This window comes from Ostrinia furnacalis, unplaced genomic scaffold (assembly GCF_004193835.3).
Source record: "Ostrinia furnacalis isolate ACB-3 unplaced genomic scaffold, ASM419383v2 OfSCF0373, whole genome shotgun sequence".
NCBI classification, from domain to species: domain Eukaryota; kingdom Metazoa; phylum Arthropoda; class Insecta; order Lepidoptera; family Crambidae; genus Ostrinia; species Ostrinia furnacalis.
The window spans coordinates 626,124-648,018 of NW_021130612.1; the positions used below are offsets into that span (position 1 = coordinate 626,124).

Genomic DNA, 21,895 nt, shown 5'->3' on the forward strand with positions numbered 1-21,895 from the left:
ATTACTATGATTGTAATGCTTTAAAAATACGCTATACCGAATATTATTATTTTTTATTATATTTGTGCGCTTTATAGATAGAGTTTCAGACTTGAACCAGTTATTGATAGGCTGACAGAAATAATCAGACTTTAAGTAATATAGCCGAATAACGTTAATAATAATGTCTTTAACACGTATGGAGTCCATACTATGGACTATGGATCTCAATTAGTGTTACATAAAACTTCCAAATAGACTATTTTGCTTGCCAAGCCCGTCAACGCTAAGAAGGCTTTTGGGGAAATTTGAGTTAAAGGCCGGAATCAATAAAATTATATTTCAAAATATAAAAAAGTTATCAAGGAAAAACCCAGAGAGTAACGTATGTTTTTTAACATTTGATGAAATGTCTATTATGAAAAAGATATATAATTAACTTTAAAAAAAAAAAAAAACCGACTTCAAATGAGTGAACACAAAAAAAAAAATTAAAAAATATTGCGTATAAAAAAGTTCATCCCCAATTTCCCACCCTTGGGGGTGAAATATTTTCTTCAAATTCGCATGAAACCACCCTTTTGATAATACCTATTCAACAAAAAAATAATCGTTCAAATTGATTTATAATCGGCGGAGATATTGCGTATAAAAAAGTTCATCCCCAATTTTCCACCCTTGGGGGTTATTTTTTCTATTATTAAATTTAAATGGGACCACCCTTGAGGTATTACCTATAGGCCGAAAAAAGATTTGTTCAAATCGGTTCATAATTGGCGGAGTTATCGCGTAACAAACATAGAAAAAAAAAACATACGGGTCGAATTGAGAACCTCCTCCTTTTTTGAAGTCGGTTGAAAATCATAAGCCTGCCTGGGCAAACAAACAGATTTATGGTTCTTTCAGATGAAAATCGTAGAGATCGAGATAGGAAATACCTACAACAGTATAATATGGGCTCGTTCCCATGGCAATCCAGTTTTGTGGGATTCAGTAATGCAGGATCCTGCAAACTGGACTGTCGTGTGAACACGTAGGGTGTTTTAAATTCGAACGGATCGGTTTTTTTATTTTTTTTTATTTTATTGTGCTGATTTATTGTTTCTTTTTTATGTGCCAAATAAATTATTTTTTTTCTTTCTTTATTTATTTCTTTTTTGCGGGTCATTGCAAACAAATGTTCGAGTAAACGTTAATATAATTAGAACACGGTAGGTATGCTATTAAACGAGATTCCTGCGAAAAAAAAGTTCCCGCAAAAAACGGGTAAAAACATGGTAAGTAAGTATGTCTCCGTGGTAAAAACAATGGGTTCAACATCGAGCCTGAGCCTTAGGGTGAGTTGCACCACCTAACTTTGACCGTAACTATAACAATAACCGGTGGTTTTTGTATGGAGTTTGACAGATTATAGTAAGATGGTGCAACCCAGCCTTACTTTTGTTGAGAGGATGAGATTGGAGACCGCCAAGGTGATGTGGTGGACGCAGATCTTCAAATTCTTGAAACAGGTGACTGGCGTGAAACTGCACAAGACCGAGGCAAATGGTGATATCTAAAACAAACTTTGGGTTGTGAGCTTTTGGAATAAGTAAGTTTACGAAATGGTAATCTGATAGATTTGATCAATTAAGTTTAGTACAATCCTACTTAACTGAAAGGCTTTAAAAGTACAAAGCCAAAAGAATTTTAATAACAATAATTTAATGATACGTTATCGTTGATTTACTGATTACAGTTGATTTTTGTCATACTTTTGATAATTTTATAGTACTTTAAATCGAATTAGTAGTCTAGTGATAATGAAGCGATTAATGATAATAAATATATACAATATGGTTATTAGATATCTTTAGTTGGTGCTGTGAGGGCAGCTATGGGTAAGTGTTTCAGAAATATAAAAATAAGGAAAAATATTGCGGTAGTCCCAGTATCAAGCCTTGACGTACCCTGCAGCTTTTTTAATGAAAATTAAATTTTAATGGTAAAATTTGAAGGTTTTCTCATAGAAAAAATCCTATTACTCTAATCAGAGTGATATTCATTATTTGCTTTGATACTTATCGCGTTGACGTCACTAGTATGGCAAAGATTGTAAATTCTTTGTAACTAGGTAACCTACTGAAGTTTCAGGCGCTAAAATATTAATTTGAGGACTAGATCAAAGCTTTTATACATTTGAAAACATTGGATGGTTAAAATATTCAACTAGTTGTTACCATTACATTACATTTATGAACTTTTTCTTTATTATGACATCTCTTGTGCTGAAGCCTACGCTGTCTCTATTAAGGATATCAATAAATAGATTTATTCTTAACCTAAGGCTCGTAATTCGTCATAAAATTGATATTGACACATCAGTGGTCGAGCTTTGCTCTATTTGATAAGCTTTATCAAGATCGCCAGGATCAATCTTGGTTTCATTTCTCAAGTGGGATGCATTCATTTAACCGTTTTGGTTGCATATTGCAATAGAAATGAAATATTATGGTTCCGTACTTCAGAAGATAAGATTAACCTGTTGATATAGTTGAGGTATGTGAGATACCTATAGCGGTTCAAAAAGTCTGACCTTAGCTACCGGTTTGACCGGTTATAACCTCAGCTGTTACAACCTACACGATAAAAGAAACAGTTCAGCATAATAAATCAATGTTAATAAATGCATGCTGCAATAATTTGCTACTTTCTCGTAGCAAATTATTATTATTATAATATAATTATTATTATTATTGCACGGCAGTACAAAACTTTAGTTAATAGGTAAACTTAGAATTGATATCAATGGATTATTTTCCTTATTATTTACAATAAAAATGCAGATAAAGAATAAAGATATTATGTGGAACAGTGTTATCTGTACAAGGACATTGCGTTAAAAATCTTTGTAATAAAATAATCAAGATTACCACCGATACATTATGGCACGAGCCTACAGTCGAATAAATTAATAAAATAATGTTCTTGGAAGAACTTTCTAGAAAAGGGAAAGCTCTGCCATACATTTTTCATCAGATAGAGTACCTAGTGAACACTCTACTCATCATGACATACACTGATACTCCCATAGATTTTGTATGGAAATGGAGACTTCGGGTATTGTATACAATATTGATTTCAAGGATACTAAAAGTCGGATTTTCAGCAAACTGAAAATGATTATTTTTTTTAGAGATTTGGAAATTTTGAGTATCTTCTTACAAACCTTCTTAGTAACCCTTGTAATGTTTCAGGGTCAATCATGTTACTCCCAATCCTGTTCTTCCTCGCGGGGGTAGCTGCTTACCCCAATGAGGACATGAGATCTGACTTGGAGTTCTTCGGGTACTCCACAAACTTGGACGATCCTAAGTACCGTCTCACAGACTCTGTGCAGCCCAGGGATGTGTATGTGCATTTGGATGTGCATGTCGTGGAGGCTAGATTCGACGGCTTTGTACAGCTCGACATTGAAGTAAGTTAACAAACTGGTTGTGATAGAGGTAAACTTTCCGTCATTCGACAGAATACAATAAAATCATTTAATTATAAGGATGCTCTAAAATCGGGTTACTGTTTTTTACAGGTTATTTATAGAAGAAGAATCTAGTTGTTATGTAGTGTTCCTGTATTTAGAACAACTTTCATCAATTGTTTTATTGTGTTCTGTCCAATGATTGGTAGCGTCGATACGTGAATTGATTTAGAGCTTTTTATCATGACTCGCCAAAATCTGTATTAAGATAATGATTGGTAATTAATTAAGCATTTTTGAGGACGACGAAATTATTATTTTTTAATCGTTAACGATAGGGAATTAGAACTGGTTTTGCAATAATTATTAAGTCTGATCAGCTAGGCACTTATATTATCAGTATTGACGAAATTAAAAGGATAATAGCGGGCTTTATCTATATGATAAATTTTGGAGTAATTCAAGCGTGACTAAGGTGATAATTTTTTGTAGATATTGTAAATAAGTAGCAAAATTTAAAGTCCATTAAAAGGTTCATTATTGAGGTTTGAGATAACACTCGATGTCACGTAGTCAAAACCCAAGGAATAAGCACTTAAAAGTACAGACAATCTTTCACAGAAACTCCTTGACGATGACCAGAAATATAATATGTAGTAACACAGAGAAAATTATATTATTTTAGGGAATATGATTAAACAGGTTTATTTTGCAGGTCAGTTTATGGGTATAGCCTGTAATAAATTCTAAACTTCAAAAGTTGACTGGATACAAAATATAGTAAATATAATTTCAGTAATAAACAGACTGTAATTTTATTTTTGCTCTTTTAGATCGAAGAATCGGGCATGACTCAGATCGTGCTGCACCAAAAAGTGGTATCGATCCAGACTGTCAATGTCCTTGATTCCGCTGGCAGACCCGTGAACCTTCAGTTCCCTAACCCATTCTCTACTGATGATCACTTCGAGATCCTCCTCATCAACTTGGCTGACCCCATTTCAGCTGGTAACTACACCATCACCATCTCATACTTGGGCAAGATCCACGAGAACCAGTATGACAGAGGTTTTTACCAAGGCTACTATTTCTACAACGGAGAGAAGAGGTTCGTAATTCGAAATTCAGTACCTACTATACTACCTATACATGGTTAACTCAAACATCAAAATATGTATCAGTAAAACTGTTTGATGTTTTGGTTACTGATATCATTTTCATTCTAAACAATTCCATACTTTGTAATTTTAAGACTAATTATAAAGTTTCAAAATTGTAGGTACTACGCCACGACGCAGTTCCAGCCCTTCTACGCCAGAACAACCTTCCCTTGCTTCGATGAGCCGCAGTTTAAGTCACGATTCGTCATCTCTCTCACTCGTGACAGCTCTTTGCAGCCATCCTACTCTAACATGCCCATTGGTGAAACTGTTGAGTATGTATTCATGTATACAAACTATCTTAAAAATACTTAAAACTGTTGATCATAATTAAAAAAACCTTTGTTTTTAGGACTTCTCCCGGCCGTATTCGTGAGACCTTCCTCCCCACTCCTATCGTTTCTGCATATCTCGTCGCCTTCACAGTCAGTGACTTCGTTGCCACCAACTTAACCACCACGTCCACCAGACCCTTCCAAATCGTCTCTCGCCCAGGAGTTACCTCACAGCACGTGTACGCCGCTGGTATTGGTTTGGACATCACCAACGAACTGGATGATTACTTGGGAATTGAGTATTATGAAATGGGACAAGGAGTGCCAATGAAGAACGATCACCTTGCTATTCCTGATTTTCCTTCTGGTGCTATGGAGAACTGGGGAATGGTAAACTACAGGTGAATGTTTACTTATCAATGACAGAAAAATATGATATGCGTAATTGTCAAAATAGTTTCTTAATGCTTCTACTCTATATTAACAGGGAAGCGTACTTGTTGTACGATGAGGAGAACACAAATATGATCAACAAGATTTTCATCGCTACCATCATGGCTCACGAGCTCGCTCACAAATGGTTCGGTAACCTGGTCACCTGTTTCTGGTGGAGCAATCTTTGGCTGAACGAGTCCTTCGCTAGCTTCTTCGAATACTTTGCAGCTCATTACGTAAGTACCAACATAATACAAAATTAAATAATAAAATTAAACATCGTTATTTTTTGTTTTATGGCTTCAAGGCCATTATCATACAATAAATAAGCAAAAAAGGGTTATTTACATCAAATTCTGTTGCAATGTTTATCTACCGCCTGTAGATTAATTGATATAAATTCTTCTTTGGTCTACCCCAGGCTGACCCATCATTGGAGTTGGATGACCAATTCGTTGTGGACTACGTACACAGTGCTCTCAGCTGGGACTCTGGTTCAGGCGCTACACCTATGAACTGGACCGGAGTGGCTGACAACCCCTCCATCTGGTCCCACTTCAGTACCACCAGCTACGCCAAGGGAGCTTCAGTATTGCGTATGATGGAACACTTCATGGGCGCTCGTCCATTCAGACAAGGACTGAGATACTATTTGAGAGAAAAGTAAGTAACATTTTTCATTTTGACTAAGTTCTAAGATCAATAACAACATTTTTTATCTGATTGACTGACGATATTTACAAAGAAAGAAAAACAAAATGATAAGTCTTCATGAATATTAACTTTAAAAACACTTTTTCAATTCAGTGCCTACGGTCTTGGAACCCCAGAAGATCTGTACCGAGCGTTGAGACGTGCGGCTTATGAAGACATGGCGTTCAGACGGGACTTCCCCGATGCTGACGTTGGACAGATCTTAGACAACTGGGTGCAGAACCCTGGTTCCCCAGTTGTGAACGTTGATGTCAACATGGACACTGGATTGATCACCCTCACCCAGGTGTGACGGAGTATAAATAATAAAACATTGTCATGTAATCCACCCAAAATGATGTAATAATATAACTTTTTTTTTCAGGAACGTTTCCTTCTGAGCGGTACCCCAGCAGCCCAGCTCTGGGATATTCCCATCACTTGGACCCACCGAGGAGAACTCAACTTCGAGAGCACAAGGCCCAGTTTTATCCTCTCTACTGCGAGTACTACTATCCAGAACACTCCCGGTCATTTCTGGGTGATCCTCAACATTGCTCAGTCAGGTACTTAATTAGTTTAAAACAATTGCATCAACTCTTTCTTATTTAACTAAAGAGGTTTCATGTTTAATTGTAGGTACAATTATTAAAATTTGACCTTTATATTCAATGTTGCAGGCTTGTACCGTGTTAACTATGATGACCACAACTGGGAAATGCTTGCTTCCTACCTCCGCAATGCAAACACTCGCACAAACGTCCACAAACTCAACAGGGCTCAGGTACTGTTTTGTTTCACCTTCATTTTGTCACCTATTTCTTCAGACACTGGCAATACACACAAGAAATTGGACTTCCATGAATCATTCCAATCCATTTCTAAAAAATATTCTTGATTTCAGATCGTGAACGACGTGTTGTTCTTTATCAGAGCCGGCAAGATCAGCCTCGAAAGAGCTTTTGACGTTCTATCCTTCCTCAAGATTGAGACCGACTACTATGTCTGGAACGGCGCCATTACACAGCTGGAATGGATTAGGAAGAGAATGGAACATATTCCTCTAGCTCACCAGAAATTCACCGTGAGTATTGGAAACTTAATTTGTGTGTTTTCAACCGACTTCAAAAAAGGAGGAGGTTCTCAATTCGACCCGTATGTTTTTTTTTTTCTATGTTTGTTACGCGATAACTCCGCCAATTATGGACCGATTTGAACAAATATTTTTTCGGCGTATAGGTAATACCTCAAGGGTGGTCCCTTTTTAATTTAATAATAGAAAAAACAACCTCCAAGGGTGGAAAATTGGGGATGAACTTTTTTATACGCAATATCTCCGCCGATTATAAATCAATTTGAACGATTATTTTTTTGTTGAATAGGTATTATCAAAAGGGTGGTTTCATGCGAATTTGAAGAAAATATTTCACCCCCAAGGGTGGAAAATTGGGGATGAACTTTTATATACGCAATATTTTTAATTTTTATTTTTTTTTGTGTTCACGCATTTGAAGTCGGTTTTATTTTTAAAAAAACTGGAATTTTAGTTTTCTACCATTTAGTTTACTACTAAGTATTATTAGTATTTTCTGAGGACAATATTTAAAACCTACTAAAATCACATGCAGACTCTATTTAGTTTCCTTCAAATCAAGGGTCAAAGAGTGACACTACAGTTGATACTACTGACTGAAAAATTCTTCTCATATCAAAATGTAGTGTAACAACAAGTACTAATACTGAAAATCATGTTTTAGGAATACATGTTAGATATCCTGGATGCGGCAATTCAGCACTTGGGATATGAGGAGCTCGCTACCGATTCCACGTCTACCGTCCTCAACCGCATGCAACTTTTGAACTTGGCTTGCAACCTTGGCCATTCTGGATGTATCGCCGACAGTCTTAACAAGTGGCGTGCGTTTGTGGCTGACCCAACCACGTTGTAAGTAAAATTCACATAAAGTGATACGTTACAACGTACCTAATTAGTAACTTCTACACAAAAAGGGCTACAAGTTTGAATGTAGGGCGAATATTACTTAATAGATTGTTGTTATGAGCATTTGTATTTTATCCATGGATGATGTTTCTAATGAATTGATTTATAAGTTTTGTAATACGTATTAAAATAAAATAGATTTATGTAGGTACAATAATAAGTCATCTGTTGCGTATTATTTTTTTTATTACCCAGTTACCTAACTTAGCTGGTATGGTTGTAGTTGTCAATCATTCAAGATTTTGTTCCTAATTCAAAACTTTTCTACTTTCAGAGTGCCAGTAAACGCTCGTCGTTACGTGTACTGTACCGGCCTTCGAGAGGGTGATGCTTCAGACTACGAGTTCCTACTCAATCTCTATGAGACTTCGGAAAACACTGCCGACATGGTCGTCATGCTCCGTGCCCTTGCCTGCACGAAGGACACCGCCTCACTGAACCAGTACGTTATTTATATTGATGTACAAATATTATTCCCGCGACCTTTAACAGATCGTCGGTCCATCTAGTAGGAGGCCTGCCCACGCTACGTCGTCCAGCCCGTGGTCGCCACTCGAGAACTTTTCTGCCCCAACGGCCATCGTCTCTACGAGCTATGTGCCCCGCCCACTGCCACTTGATTTTAGCAATTCTGCGAGCTCATATTCATGTCAAAGACAAAGATTACGTTACTACATTGGCGGAATTGGTGTGCCTACAGTGTCGTAAAAACACAAGTTCATCGCCATCAATAAAAAGTTGGACTGCCAGTTGGGTAGTCTTTTTCTTCTTCTGAATGCATGGTACAGTAAACAGACCAAATAGTAGACGGTATGCGTATTTTCATTGATGATTTATGCTCGACTTGGACTACCTTGGATTATACATAATTCAGATTATAATAAGTAAGTCTTTATTTACCATTATCTAGACCCCGAAATAAAAAATATTGATATTTTTTCTAGATACCTGAACCAGTCGCTGACCAACGACAAGATTCGCTTCCACGACCGCACTAACGCGTTTGCTTACGCGCTCCAAGGCAACGTTGAGAACCTGCCGACTGTCCTGGAATTCTTGTATAACAACTTTGCTGCCATCAGAGAAGCGTAAGTATAATAATATTGACAACCGATATCTACATACGGTTTGTTCATTTTGATTGTCATTCTAATTTGACTGTTTTGTTTTAGGCACGGAAACCAGGACCGTCTCATCGTCAACATCAACAACGTAGCTGGATTCTTGACCAACTACGAGCATATTGTTGAAGTAAGTAGTTTTAATAAAGTATTTTTACAGCTCAACTGTAAAGCCTGAGAGTTTGCAGTAAAAAGGAAAAAAATAATTTTAACTTTTTTTTCGTTAATTTCGAATTAATATTACAAGACTGTCAGATATTTTTTTGACATTAAATTAATAAAATACTAACTTCGATGGCTCAGCGATCTGAAGTGTGTTGCCAACTTGGCCTTTGATAAGAGATGTCGTTATTTAATTTTGCATTAGCCTAGGCGCAGACCATCGGTTTTTCGTCGGCCGATAGTTGAATCGGGCTGTTAATCAGTATGGACTAGGGCATGAATATCGGAATCTCGGAATCTCGTAATATCGGAATCTCGGACTGCGAGATTCGATATTTCAATTCCGATATTGAGCGACCCAATATCGTAATATCGGAATCAGATAAAAGTTTTAATTGATATTTTAAACAAAGCGTTTAAACTCGCCACAACCTGCCACAAAGCCCAAAGTACAAGATTGGCAAAGACCAATGATTTTCTCATGTCTCTCACCATCACTTTGTTCCACTGCAAATATTTTAATATCTTTACTATTTATGGTTAATTTAACTTGTTCTAAATCAATTTTAGCGTTTGCCATAGGTACTTGGTCAACAAAGAACGACATCTCAACTCCCTTTCAAACATTAATTTTACTGGACTATGGATCGTCAGTTCTGCGTACTATGTTTATTTATTTATGTGCCCTGCCCATTGCCACTTCAGCTTGTTAATTTTTATAAATAAATAATAAATCTTTGGACAATTTCACACAGCGCCAGCTAGCCCCAAAGTAAGCAACTTAATGCTTGTGTTATGGGTGCTAGCTTAACGGATATTATTACTTATATACTTTTTTTTTTTAAATACATACATATTATACATAGTAACACCCAGACCCGTCACAGAAATTAAAATTCATCACTTCAATTTCTGCCCGGCCGGGAATCGAACCCGGGACCTCTCGGCATAGTAGTCCGTTCTGAACCACTACCTACACCAAACGGCCGACTATACGCCGTTAATGCGTCGGCCTATGTCAGCGACCTTAGTTAGTTTACGGAGCTCCTCATTTCTGATTAGATCTCGTAAAGAAACACCAAGCTTATCCCTCTCCATAGCATGTTGTGCCCTATATTCAAAGGCCACGTTTTCGAGCCGTATATCATCACTGGTAACACACACTAATTGAAGACTTTTGCCTTCCTATTCGACGATTTACCTCTTTCTCGAAATTGCATCTAACTACCTAGCTGATCGTTTGTCCGAGATAGACATACTTCATCATCATCATCATCATCATTTCAGCCACAGGACGTCCACTGCTGAACATAGGCCTCCCCCAATGACTTCCACATCGCACGGTTGGTAGCGGCCTGCATCCAGCGCCTTCCCGCTACCTTTATCAGGTCGTCGGTCCACCTTGTGGGTGGACGTCCCACGCTGCGTTTTCCGGTACGTGGCCTCCATTCCAGAACCTTGCTGCCCCATCGGCCGTCAGTTCTGCGTACTATGTGCCCTGCCCACTGCCACTTCAGCTTGCTGATCCGTCGGGATATGTCAGCGACTTTAGTTCGTTTACGGATCTCCTCATTTCTGATTCGATCTCGTAAAGAAACACCGAGCATAGCCCTCTCCATAGCACGCTGTGCAACTTTGAGCTTCTGTATAAGGCCTATAGTGAGGGGCCACGTTTCCGAGCCATAAGTCATCACAGGTAACACACATTGGTTGTAGACTTTCGTCTTCAGGCACTGGGGTATTTTGGACGAAAAGATGAATAAATCTTTGGACAATTTCACACAGCGCCAGCTAGCCCCAAAGTAAGCAACTTAATGCTTGTGTTATGGGTGCTAGCTTAACGGATATTATTACTTATATACTTTTTTTTTTTAAATACATACATATTATACATAGTAACACCCAGACCCGTCACAGAAATTAAAATTCATCACTTCAATTTCTGCCCGGCCGGGAATCGAACCCGGGACCTCTCGGCATAGTAGTCCGTTCTGAACCACTACCTACACCAAACGGCCGACTATACGCCGTTAATGCGTCGGCCTATGTCAGCGACCTTAGTTAGTTTACGGAGCTCCTCATTTCTGATTAGATCTCGTAAAGAAACACCAAGCTTATCCCTCTCCATAGCATGTTGTGCCCTATATTCAAAGGCCACGTTTTCGAGCCGTATCATCACTGGTAACACACACTAATTGAAGACTTTTGCCTTCCTATTCGACGATTTACCTCTTTCTCGAAATTGCATCTAACTACCTAGCTGATCGTTTGTCCGAGATAGACATACTTACTTGTCAACAATCTCGAGAATCGAGCTCCTAACCGAAACTGGGTAACGAACAACATGGACATTCGACATAAGCTTCGATTTTTCCATATCCATCCGAAGGCCTACCTGTTGGGAAACTCGAGTAAAGTCTTCGAGCATTGTTTATTTATTTATTTATTAGGTACACCAACAAAGTCACATACATAATACAGTTTATACATTTTAACATGGTTTAACACATGATACGTATATGACCTCAATTACAGGTATACACAGCATTTCTTTTTGCAATGTTAGGGTAATTATACGATAAGGTCTTCCAACGGTTTTGCCTTAGTACGCAAAACCGACGGACGATGAGGCAGCAAGGTTCTGAAATGGAGGCCACGTACCGGAAAGCGCAGCGTAGGACTCATAACCAACAGGGTAATATAATGAAGGAGTAAAAGTTTGTTTGATACCTGTGATTTTACAAAAACACTTTAATTATTTGCTTGTCCATATAGGCTCATTATCAGTAACCATTCATTATCAGGTGATCCGTCTGCTCGTTTGCCTCTTGTCACATAAAAACCAAATGCAATGGATACCCATAACGTAAAAATGGTTTTAAAATACTTCAATTTTATGAAGTGCTGTTTTGTACCAAATTAAAAATTTTGATTAAAATCATTATTTTATTGTAAACAATCCAGAATTCTTACGAATATAACCAAATATTAATTTTATAGTACATGAACTCAATTCCGATATTAATATCGGAATTCCGATATTGAGATCTAATATCGGAATCCAATATCGGAATTGAAAACCTTCCGATATTACATGCCCTAGTATGGACATGTCATGGAAGTGCGCACATTACATCGATATGATTTGATACCGAGAAGATCCTCGTCTACCACATCTCCCCAGCAGTTAATAAGAACATTACTTTTTCCAGTTCCAAACCTGGGCGTACGCTAACCAGTTGGCGCTCGGCAGCGCTTTCCAGAACGCTGTCAACGTCGTCAACAGTGCCATGAACAACCTCAACTGGGGAAACAGCGTTGCTGCTGAGGTCTACGACATACTCCTGGCGAGGAACTCCGCTGCTGCCATTGTTTCTCCCCTCGCTCTCATCCTGGCTGCGATGGCCACTGTCTTAATCCGTTAAGAATTTTCAAGTAGCCATAACTAGTTTGTAAGAACAGCAAGCCAAAATAAGTGAACACCGAAATGTTAATGTTCAACAACTTTTGTAAAGTATTTAATTGTTAATTTAATTTTTAAATAAATAATAAATAGATTACACAAATTAATAATGAATTTTCTTTTCACTGTAAACGACAGACTCATTTGAAATCAAAGCTTCTGTCATAATAACCTATTCATGTAAGATGAACGGAAACTTGGGAATAATCGCATTGATATGAAATAGTGTGATGAAATTAAATCAATGACGTCATGGTTTAAAAATATTAAAGATAGGTACCTACTTGAAAAAGATGACAAGACATTAATGGTCAAAAAGCATTAAATTAAAAAAATAATAACGGTTAGAAAGTATCAATAAGTCTACCGAGTTAGCCTATCGGCTGTGCTAGATGTTATGTTTATGAGCCTTATGATACTAAGCTAAGTCTTAATTTCGTTTAAATAGACTACTGAAGAAGCCGTTAACTCGCCCAATTCGGTAGGTAACGTAGATATGAATTTCTGCAATTAAGAAGTTACGTTTAACAAAGTCAAAAACAAAATGTTAATATCACAGCCCATAGAATTCAATTATGCACTAAACTTGATACCGAGTGAAGTTCTTGACTGTGAAGATTTGAGACTTTGAGTCCATGATGTAGGTCTCAAATGAACTTCCCGGGAGTTTTTCTTCTCAGTCGGTACACTCTTGTCAGAGTGGTCGTGGTCATCATTGTGAATCACGATTCAGAGTGATGTTCCTCGTAATTCCCGGGAGTACTTAATGGGTTGGCATGATTATCAGCTAACCAAACTTACTAAATATGAGTAGATAGAGTTAAAATTAAGTAAAAATGTTCACACAAGGCTGCATGCACTCGGCATCTCATGCAGTCATGTAGATCCTAATTTCACGTTCCACGAAAAATATAAATCTAATGTGCTGTCGACCGTCATTGAGCTTAAAGCTTTTCAATTATCTCCGTAGATCAATATCAACGTCAATACGTTTATTCCTATAATAATTGTTATATGTTGAAACATTGTTAAACAAATAAAATAAAAATAAAAAATAATCATCAATACACGTTTTCATGATTAAAATACTTTGAGTACAAACGTATTAAAATTGATATTATAAATTCAAATGAGGTATTTTATTGAGATTAATCTTATCATTATCAGCAATAACATCAAATAATTTGATAATTTTGATAAAGAATATTGCTTCCAAAATCCCTCTAGATTACCGTTATGGATCATTAAGTTAGTCAGCGTTTGCGCATTTTATCAGAGGCGGCACGAACCAAAGGACATTGGTTTATCAGGTTTGTTGTATTTATTATTATTTAAATTCGTGTCGAGAATTAAATGAAGGAAAATAGTTGTCTGCAAAAAACAATCTTCTATTTAAACGACTATTGTTTGTCCTTTAGTATTGTCGTCTGTCTCTATTTTGACCGAAAAAGTACCTGAGTATGATATTTTATTGATTGGATTTCTAGCTATCTTTGGTCTGGTAACCATTTGTATGACAAAAACGAAGTATTAATGCAGAAAAACCTGTTGATTTTATACAGAAACATTAACAATAAACGCGGAATCAAAAGTGAGAGACTTGATGCATTGAATCAATATCCCATTAGCTGGTCATCCATTTTTGCAGTCTTCAGCGTTGATTCAGACTTTTCATAGACTTCATCTCAATTATGTACTTATTTCATTTGCATCTCTTTTCAGCCATGTACCTTTTTATTGGTCTGAGCGTGCTGCTCATTGCGGTGGGTGCTGCAGATCACCCTATTTCCTGGTACCGTGAGTTTGAGGAAGAATTGCGCCAAGATTCTTCAGCGAGAAACGATGAACAGATCTACAGGCTCCCTGGAGATGTTGTTCCATTGGAATACGACATTTACATAGATATGTATTTCAATGAAAGAACTGACCGACCCTTTAGCTATGATGGGAGAGAGAACATCATCATTCAGGCAAGTAAAATGAGCATCTTTTATACTTGAGATTTTAACATTTTTCACGACAGGGAACTGCTATAGCACTCATAGCAATTAAACCTCTATTGTGTCTGGGTAACTGTTGCGGAAAGTGTTAAGTGAAGCTATAGCTAGCATAGCTAAACCTTAGATTTTTTTATAAAAAAATTGCAATTCAAGAATATTAGATAGGATACATTAAAGGTTATTCAATATTTTACGACTAATATAAAATTAGGCTGTTGTTTTATTGTTAAAATTACTGCAATTAAGATAACAAATTCAAAAAATATGTTTATCAACTATTTATCATTATTTCAACTTTAATATACCTATAATTTACGATACTTTTGATGTCCTCTGCTAAGTTCGTATTTTACGTAAATAAACTTCAAACTTCAGGCCGTTACCAATTGGTCATTAATGATTTCCTTAGAAATCATTAGATAAGGCAGTGTCAGTAGTGGATGTCCTGTGGTTAAAATGATGATCATGATAATTGGTTATTTGTCCATCTTCTCCAATATAAAGTCCGTCCAATAATAATAGCAATTATGGCCAAATTTCTTCTCTCAACAGCATCAATTTCGGCCGTTTGGTGTAGTGGTTCGAAACGGACTACTATTCCGAATGTAGCGGGTTCGATTCCCGCACAGTACAAACATTTGTGTGCTCAATGAACATATTTGTTTGTATTGGACTGGGTGTTTTCTATGTATATGTATGTTTTACAAAAAAAAAACGTATTTAAGTATGTTTATATCCGTTTATCCGTTGTCTAGTATCCATAGTACAAGCTTTGCTTAGTTTGGGACTAGAAGCGCAGTGTAAAATGTCCAAGGATATTGATTTATTTATTTTAATTTATATCTGCCTTATTTACAGGCTGTCGCAGAAAATGTGACTCAAATAACGCTACATGCCAACGTGGACAGGATAAACGCCATCAGCGTCCTAACAGATGCTGGGATGCTGGTACCAGTTAACACACAGCAGCCATTCTTTACCGAGCCTCTGTACCATTTCCTCAAGATCAACCTTGCCCAGAATTTGGTGGTTGGTCAGAACTACACCTTGTTTATAGATTACACAAGTACAATGAATGAAGGACCTATGAAGAGAGGTATTTGGCGAGGGTCATACATCGATGCCAATAACCAGGAAAGGTTTGTATACTATACTGAGATAGTCACAAATAATATGGTTTTTAAATTCATTTTGTTTTAAATATCAAATCTTACATCTTATCTACAACTTGAACTAGATTATCTTCTTCATTATATCGAGTAAATTTTGATTAATTCGAGCCAAGGTAATAAACAATAATTGTTTTTTCAGGTTCTACGCCACCACACACTTCCAGCCCTATAATGCGAGGCAGGCGTTCCCGTGCTGGGATGAGCCCCTATATAAAGCGGTGTTCACGCTTCACCTCTCCAGACCTTCCCATTTTACTAACAGTTACTCAAATACGGGTGTACGCCTTATTGAGAGGTTAGTTACTACAAGATTTAATCTGGCCAGAAAAGTAAAAAAGTGCAAAATACTAACTATGAAGTCAATACTTTATGTAGTTTAATTATTTTGCAGTGACCTGAGAAACCGTATTCGGGAACACTTCTGGCCTACACCCAGAATGTCCTCCTACTTGCTAACCTTACTCGTCAGTGAGTCATTCCAAGTGATCGCTGAAGACAGAAGCTTTAGTCCTGCCATTAGGATCATCGGAAGATCCAACACTGTGGGTCTTGCTGACAGAGCGTTGGAATTCGCTGTGAAAATGACAAAGCACTTTGACGAATTTCTTCAATATCCGTACGCGGAATTGGACCCGCATCTGAATAATGATCATATTTCGTCGCCGGACTGGGCGTCTGCTGGCACAGAAAACTGGGGCATGGTCAGTTATAGGTAAGTTGAAAATATCTTGGCTTCACATTGGCCATATTAGCGTGATAGAGATGTTGATAGACCTTACTTGGCGTAGTAAGGTCTATCAACATCTCTATCACGCTAATATTTATGCTATCGTGTTAACTGACACTGCCTTGGAAAACTATTTTCACGCGTCCAATCAAGCCTGGGAATTTAATTAGGTTTTGGTAATTTTCAGGGAGCTGTACCTAATTCTAAACTCTAGTGAGACGATCATGTCTGTGGAGCACTACGCTTCCACTCTGGTCACCCATGAGCTGGCCCACAAATGGTTTGGAAACCTCATCACTTGTTACTGGTGGAGCAACACTTGGATCAATGAAGGTTTTGCCAGTTACTTTGGATACATTGCCACTAACCAGGTAAGTTAGAACTATAAATAACATAATTGCAATATTTACAAAAAAAAGAAAATAAAAATGTTAAAACAATTGAAATGATTTGATGCATTTGTGCGTTTATTAAAACCTTTTCGGTTCTGTTTTACAATTCTTCTTTTGGTAGGTATAATATAATTAAAGAGGTTACTTACTAATTATTTACTTCAATGTAGCATCCGGTGCAAGTGCTGGCTGGCAATAGTGACTGAGTTTCTTGCGCTGCTTCTTCTCAGCGCTGGCCCATTTATTGTCCCGAAGCAGTGGTAGGGTTAATATTGGGACGTGTAAAAGCGCTTTTTTAAAGCCTATTTGCAAAAATAAATGAATTTTATGAATTTTTAATTTTTATGCGTCATCTGAATAGGATCTTCATTCCAGGTTTTCCCTGAATACGATCTCCACGAGCACTTCAACTCTCGCTACCTCCAAGCGACGCTCTCCTTCGACTCTGGCACTGGCACCGTACCCATGAACCATGACGTCAACACTCCCGCGCAGGTCACCGGCCACTTTGGAACCATTAGTTACAACAAAGCTGCGTCGTTCTTGAGGATGACTGTTAATATGATCACGCAGGACACTTTCAGGAAGGCCTGTCAGTACTTCTTGAGGGAAAAGTAAGTTTATTTTAACCAAATGAAAAAGTCAGCCCTATTTTGACCTGACTGCGCCAGAAGGTGGATTATGTTTTTTGTAAATGTTCCTCTTAGTGGCAAGCAATCGATTTGTTTCGATATATCCAGTAGGTTACCTCAACAAATGAAGTTATTTATTTTCATCAAGAAAACACGGTTTGTACAGTACTGTTCTTGAAAGAATAATAATTGTCTAGATATTAAATCCATCTAGCTAGAACATTTTTCAATTTGTTTCTACCACTTAATTCTATTTCAGTTCTTACGAGCCAACCGACCAATACGACTTGTTTAGCGCGTTAGATCGGGCAGTGACTGAAGATGGTACCCTGAACGAGTACTTGCATTTCAACTTTACCCATTACTACGACGTTTGGGTAAATCAACCTGGTTACCCAATTTTGATGGTCGAGATCAACCATTCAACAGGAGATATGCAACTCAGTCAAGTAAGCACATTGAAACGTAACTTTTGTACTTTTTCTGACTCAGACCAAAAAAATAATCTCGAATTTTTATTGCATGATTGTTTGATGTATGATCTGAAATATTTACAAGAATTCTACCATAAGTAAGTAATCTAAAATTTTTAGGAAAGGTTCTTCCTAAGTGCCTCAGCAACACCTACTGGTCAGCTCTATCCCATACCTATTACTTACTCTACAAAATCAAGCCGTGACTTCGAAAACCTGAAACCAGTTTACATGATGACGTCAGATAAAGCTGTCCGAACAAAGGCAGTTGGAGAAGAGTGGGTAATTTTCAATCATCAGCAACATGGTAAGTAGAAATTTGAATTATTTATGTCGTTGAATGCCGTTAGGGTCACTGGTGAGCCCTGAACTGGTAATTTATTATTTATCTTTATTTTCTCGGCGTTACTGCAGCATAGGTCATTATTTTCAAATGAATACGTAAGATGATTATTAAAACATTTTTTTAGGTATTTACAGAGTAAACTACGATGATAAAACTTGGGATTTAATTGGAGACGCTTTAGTTAATGAACCAGAAACCATACACCACTTAAACAGAGCACAAGTGAGTATAGTTTAATTTCGGAAAGTTTTTAGTCAACAAATTGTTATAAAAATTGGATAAAAGACTAATTTGAAAATTACAAATGTTCCTGGTCGAAATATTTCAATTATACTGTTTCTTTCAGGTCGTCGATGATGTATTTGCTTTAATGAGGTCAGGGAGACTGACATAGGGGAAGGCCGGGCAAAGTGAATACCCCGGGCAAAGCGAATACTCCCCACTACTCCTAAATTATTAGTTTGTCATTCAACACGCCACTACTGTTACGTTCGGCCATCTTGATTTAGTACGCGGCAAACATCGAAGCGAGGGGCCGCGTCGCGTCCCGTCCGCGGAACGAAGATTTGTGTTTTCGTAAATAAAAGATTGATTTTACGCGGTAAGTACATTGATCATTTCTCCTGTATTACTAGTTCTTGATTTTTAGGAATGTCTTAATTCAGTAGCATATCAAAGTAGGTTTTTATGGTATATTTAACAGAGAGTCAGAATTATTAGTTTTTGTTTGAAATGTGTTAACCTCAAAACTTACCTAGTCGGGCAAAGTGAATAGGGCAAAGTGGATATGGTATCCACTTTGCCCGCTATTTCTCATTGCTGACTTTTTATCTAAAAATGTCTTTTATTTGTTTCAGATGGTAAATAAATATAAAAAAAAAACTAAGCAAGGGACGTGGGAGGAAAATGCTATGCAAACGGCTATTAATTTGTGCAAAGCTGGAGAATCAATAAAAAGCACAGCTAAAAAGTATGGTTTGGCTTATGCAACCTTGTATAGGCATGTAAAAACCGGCATCGCTGCTCCAAAACTTGGTAGATTCCGTCCTGTTTTCACTGAAGATCAGGAAATAGAGTTGGTGACATATCTCAAAGATATGGATGCTGTATTTTTTGGCTTGACTCGAGATGAATTTAAACATTTAGCGTTCATCTACGCCAAGAAAAATAATTTGAACTACCCGAAAAACTGGGACAAGTACGAAAAAGCTGGAGATGATTGGTTATCGTCATTTTTGTCTCGTCACAATCAAATATCCCTCAGGACTCCAGAGGCAACATCGGTTGCAAGGGCAAAAGGATTTAACAGACGCGAAGTTGGACGTTTTTATGAAAACCTTGAAGCTTTAACAGTAAAACATGATATTGATGCATCCAGATTATATAACATGGATGAAACTGGTATATCTACAACCACAAATAAGCCGCCTAAAGTGCTATCAACGAAAGGAAAAAAACAAGTGGGCATAATCGCCAGTGCAGAACGTGGTCAACTAACGACAGTCATAGGTTGTTGTAATGCCGCTGGTTCATTTCTCCCACCATTCTTAATTTTCGCCAGAAAAAAGATGCAACCCAGACTACTTGATGGTGCGCCTCCCGGCACTCAAGGAACCTGTACTCCAAATGGCTGGACTTCAGGTGAGGTGTTCTTTGATTGGATGCATTTTTTTGTGGAACATGTTCGACCTACCCCTGAGAAAAAAATACTTCTATTATTGGATAACCACGAGAGCCACAAGTATTACCCAGCTTTAGATTACGCAACTAAGAACAACGTCGTAATTTTATCCTTGGCCCCACACACAACCCACAAAATGCAGCCCATGGATGTAGCGGTCTACGGCCCACTGAAAACTTACTTTGAAAGGGAGGTAAATTTTTTCCAAAAATCGCACCCAGGACGCATTATAAATCAATACGATGTAGCCAGACTGTTATCACCAGCTTTTCTGAAAAGTGCAGTAGCTCAAAATGCAGTTCATGGATTTGAAAGACCTGGTATTTGGCCAGTTAATAAATATGCTTTTGGTGACGAAGATTACGAACCAGCCGCTGTGATTGCAGGCACATCTAATATGAATATTGGCACAGAAACTACAAACTTAATAGAAACGATCGATATTTCCAGACCTTTTGCAGACACTTCTTCAACTCCATCGCCTTCACTTTTTCAAGAACTGATTCCATCAAATTCAGTAGATCCTTTATCAGAAATATTTCCATCTCGAAACAGAACTCCCTCTTGTGAGTTTCAAGACTTTGTTGCGCCCATTGTTAACACGCCTGAAAATATTCGTAGCGACAGGTGTACACCTGAACCAGAACCTGGATGTTCGCGAATTGTCTCCGCTTTTGGGCCAGATATAGCTACTCAGAAAGGTGATGCAGTGCTGCCGGAAACTGAAGTAAATATTCGACTAAATACTAGCCGTGACAACTCACCTGATCCAAAACCGGGATGCTCAGCCTCCCACTGCAGTCCCTTGGTGTTAAGACCTTTGTGTACACCTGAACCAGAACCTGGATGTTCCCGAATTGTCTCCGCTTTTGGGCCAGACATAGCTGCTCAGAGAGGTGACACAGTTCTGCCGGAAACTGAAGTAAATATTCCACAAAATACTAGCCCTGACAACTCACCTGATCCGAAACCGGGATGCTCAGCCTCCCACTGCAGTCCCTTGATGTTAAGACCTATTCCAAATCCTGCCAAACCAATGACCACGCGTAAACGGAAATTACAAAAATCGGAAATATTAACCAGTACCCCGATCAAGGAAGATCAAAAGCAGAAATATGACAAAAATAAAGTTAAGAATATTACTAAAAGACTGAATGATAAGTCAAAAAATGTTCCTAAGAAGACTAATACAGAGAAGAAAGACAAAAGAACTGCTAAAAAGGTTAAACAGCCAAAGAAAATGAAAGAATTTAAGGACATTTTATGTTTTTTTTGCAGTGAAATATATATTGAAGAAGACGGTAAACCAATTGAAAACTGGATTCAATGTGACATTTGTCAACAATGGTGTCACGAAGATTGTTCTGCTTTTGATGGCACTCAAGGGTATACCTGTGATAATTGCCAATCTTAATTTTCTAATTTTATGGTCAAGTTATGTTTATTTTTCAGTTTATCAAAGTTATTTCAGAGATTGAATATGAGTATTCACTTTGCCCAAGTACCGTGTTCACTTTACCCGGGGTACCGGGCAAAGCAAATACTTTCGTACTTTTTTTAATTTTAATTGCAGTTGATTATTGTTTAAATATTAATGTTAACTGGTGTACCTAATTACAAGAGCAATAAATAAAGACTGATTTGTGATAATTATTTTGTTTTTGTATTGTATACATTTTCTGCTATAACCTTAAATACCTTAAGGTATCCACTTTGCCCGACCTT

At 37.5% G+C, this 21,895-nt stretch overlaps 2 protein-coding genes across 2 annotated transcripts in view; both read left to right on the forward strand.

Moving 5' to 3' along the window:
* Nucleotides 1-21,895, forward strand: part of LOC114361386 (uncharacterized) — a 36,059-nt gene that overhangs the window by 10,760 nt on the left and 3,404 nt on the right. The window contains exons 15-41 of the mRNA XM_028316377.1: nt 1,826-1,859; nt 3,216-3,436; nt 4,270-4,544; nt 4,716-4,871; nt 4,949-5,272; nt 5,359-5,542; nt 5,728-5,969; nt 6,114-6,306; nt 6,385-6,565; nt 6,680-6,783; nt 6,904-7,083; nt 7,757-7,944; nt 8,276-8,443; nt 8,946-9,089; nt 9,174-9,252; nt 12,497-12,706; nt 13,931-14,057; nt 14,470-14,717; nt 15,606-15,886; nt 16,059-16,214; nt 16,311-16,631; nt 16,834-17,017; nt 17,414-17,652; nt 17,930-18,119; nt 18,264-18,450; nt 18,614-18,711; nt 18,836-18,880. Coding sequence (XP_028172178.1) covers nt 1,826-1,859; nt 3,216-3,436; nt 4,270-4,544; nt 4,716-4,871; nt 4,949-5,272; nt 5,359-5,542; nt 5,728-5,969; nt 6,114-6,306; nt 6,385-6,565; nt 6,680-6,783; nt 6,904-7,083; nt 7,757-7,944; nt 8,276-8,443; nt 8,946-9,089; nt 9,174-9,252; nt 12,497-12,706; nt 13,931-14,057; nt 14,470-14,717; nt 15,606-15,886; nt 16,059-16,214; nt 16,311-16,631; nt 16,834-17,017; nt 17,414-17,652; nt 17,930-18,119; nt 18,264-18,450; nt 18,614-18,711; nt 18,836-18,880 — 4,959 coding nt within the window. The remainder of the gene's footprint in view (nt 1-1,825; nt 1,860-3,215; nt 3,437-4,269; nt 4,545-4,715; nt 4,872-4,948; nt 5,273-5,358; nt 5,543-5,727; nt 5,970-6,113; nt 6,307-6,384; nt 6,566-6,679; nt 6,784-6,903; nt 7,084-7,756; nt 7,945-8,275; nt 8,444-8,945; nt 9,090-9,173; nt 9,253-12,496; nt 12,707-13,930; nt 14,058-14,469; nt 14,718-15,605; nt 15,887-16,058; nt 16,215-16,310; nt 16,632-16,833; nt 17,018-17,413; nt 17,653-17,929; nt 18,120-18,263; nt 18,451-18,613; nt 18,712-18,835; nt 18,881-21,895) is intronic.
* LOC114361572 (uncharacterized) lies at nt 18,889-21,891 on the forward strand. The gene is made up of 2 exons (XM_028316652.1): nt 18,889-19,090; nt 19,347-21,891. Exon 2 carries the CDS (start codon nt 19,347-19,349, stop codon nt 21,582-21,584), a length of 2,238 nt encoding a protein of 745 aa, XP_028172453.1. The 5' UTR covers nt 18,889-19,090; the 3' UTR covers nt 21,585-21,891.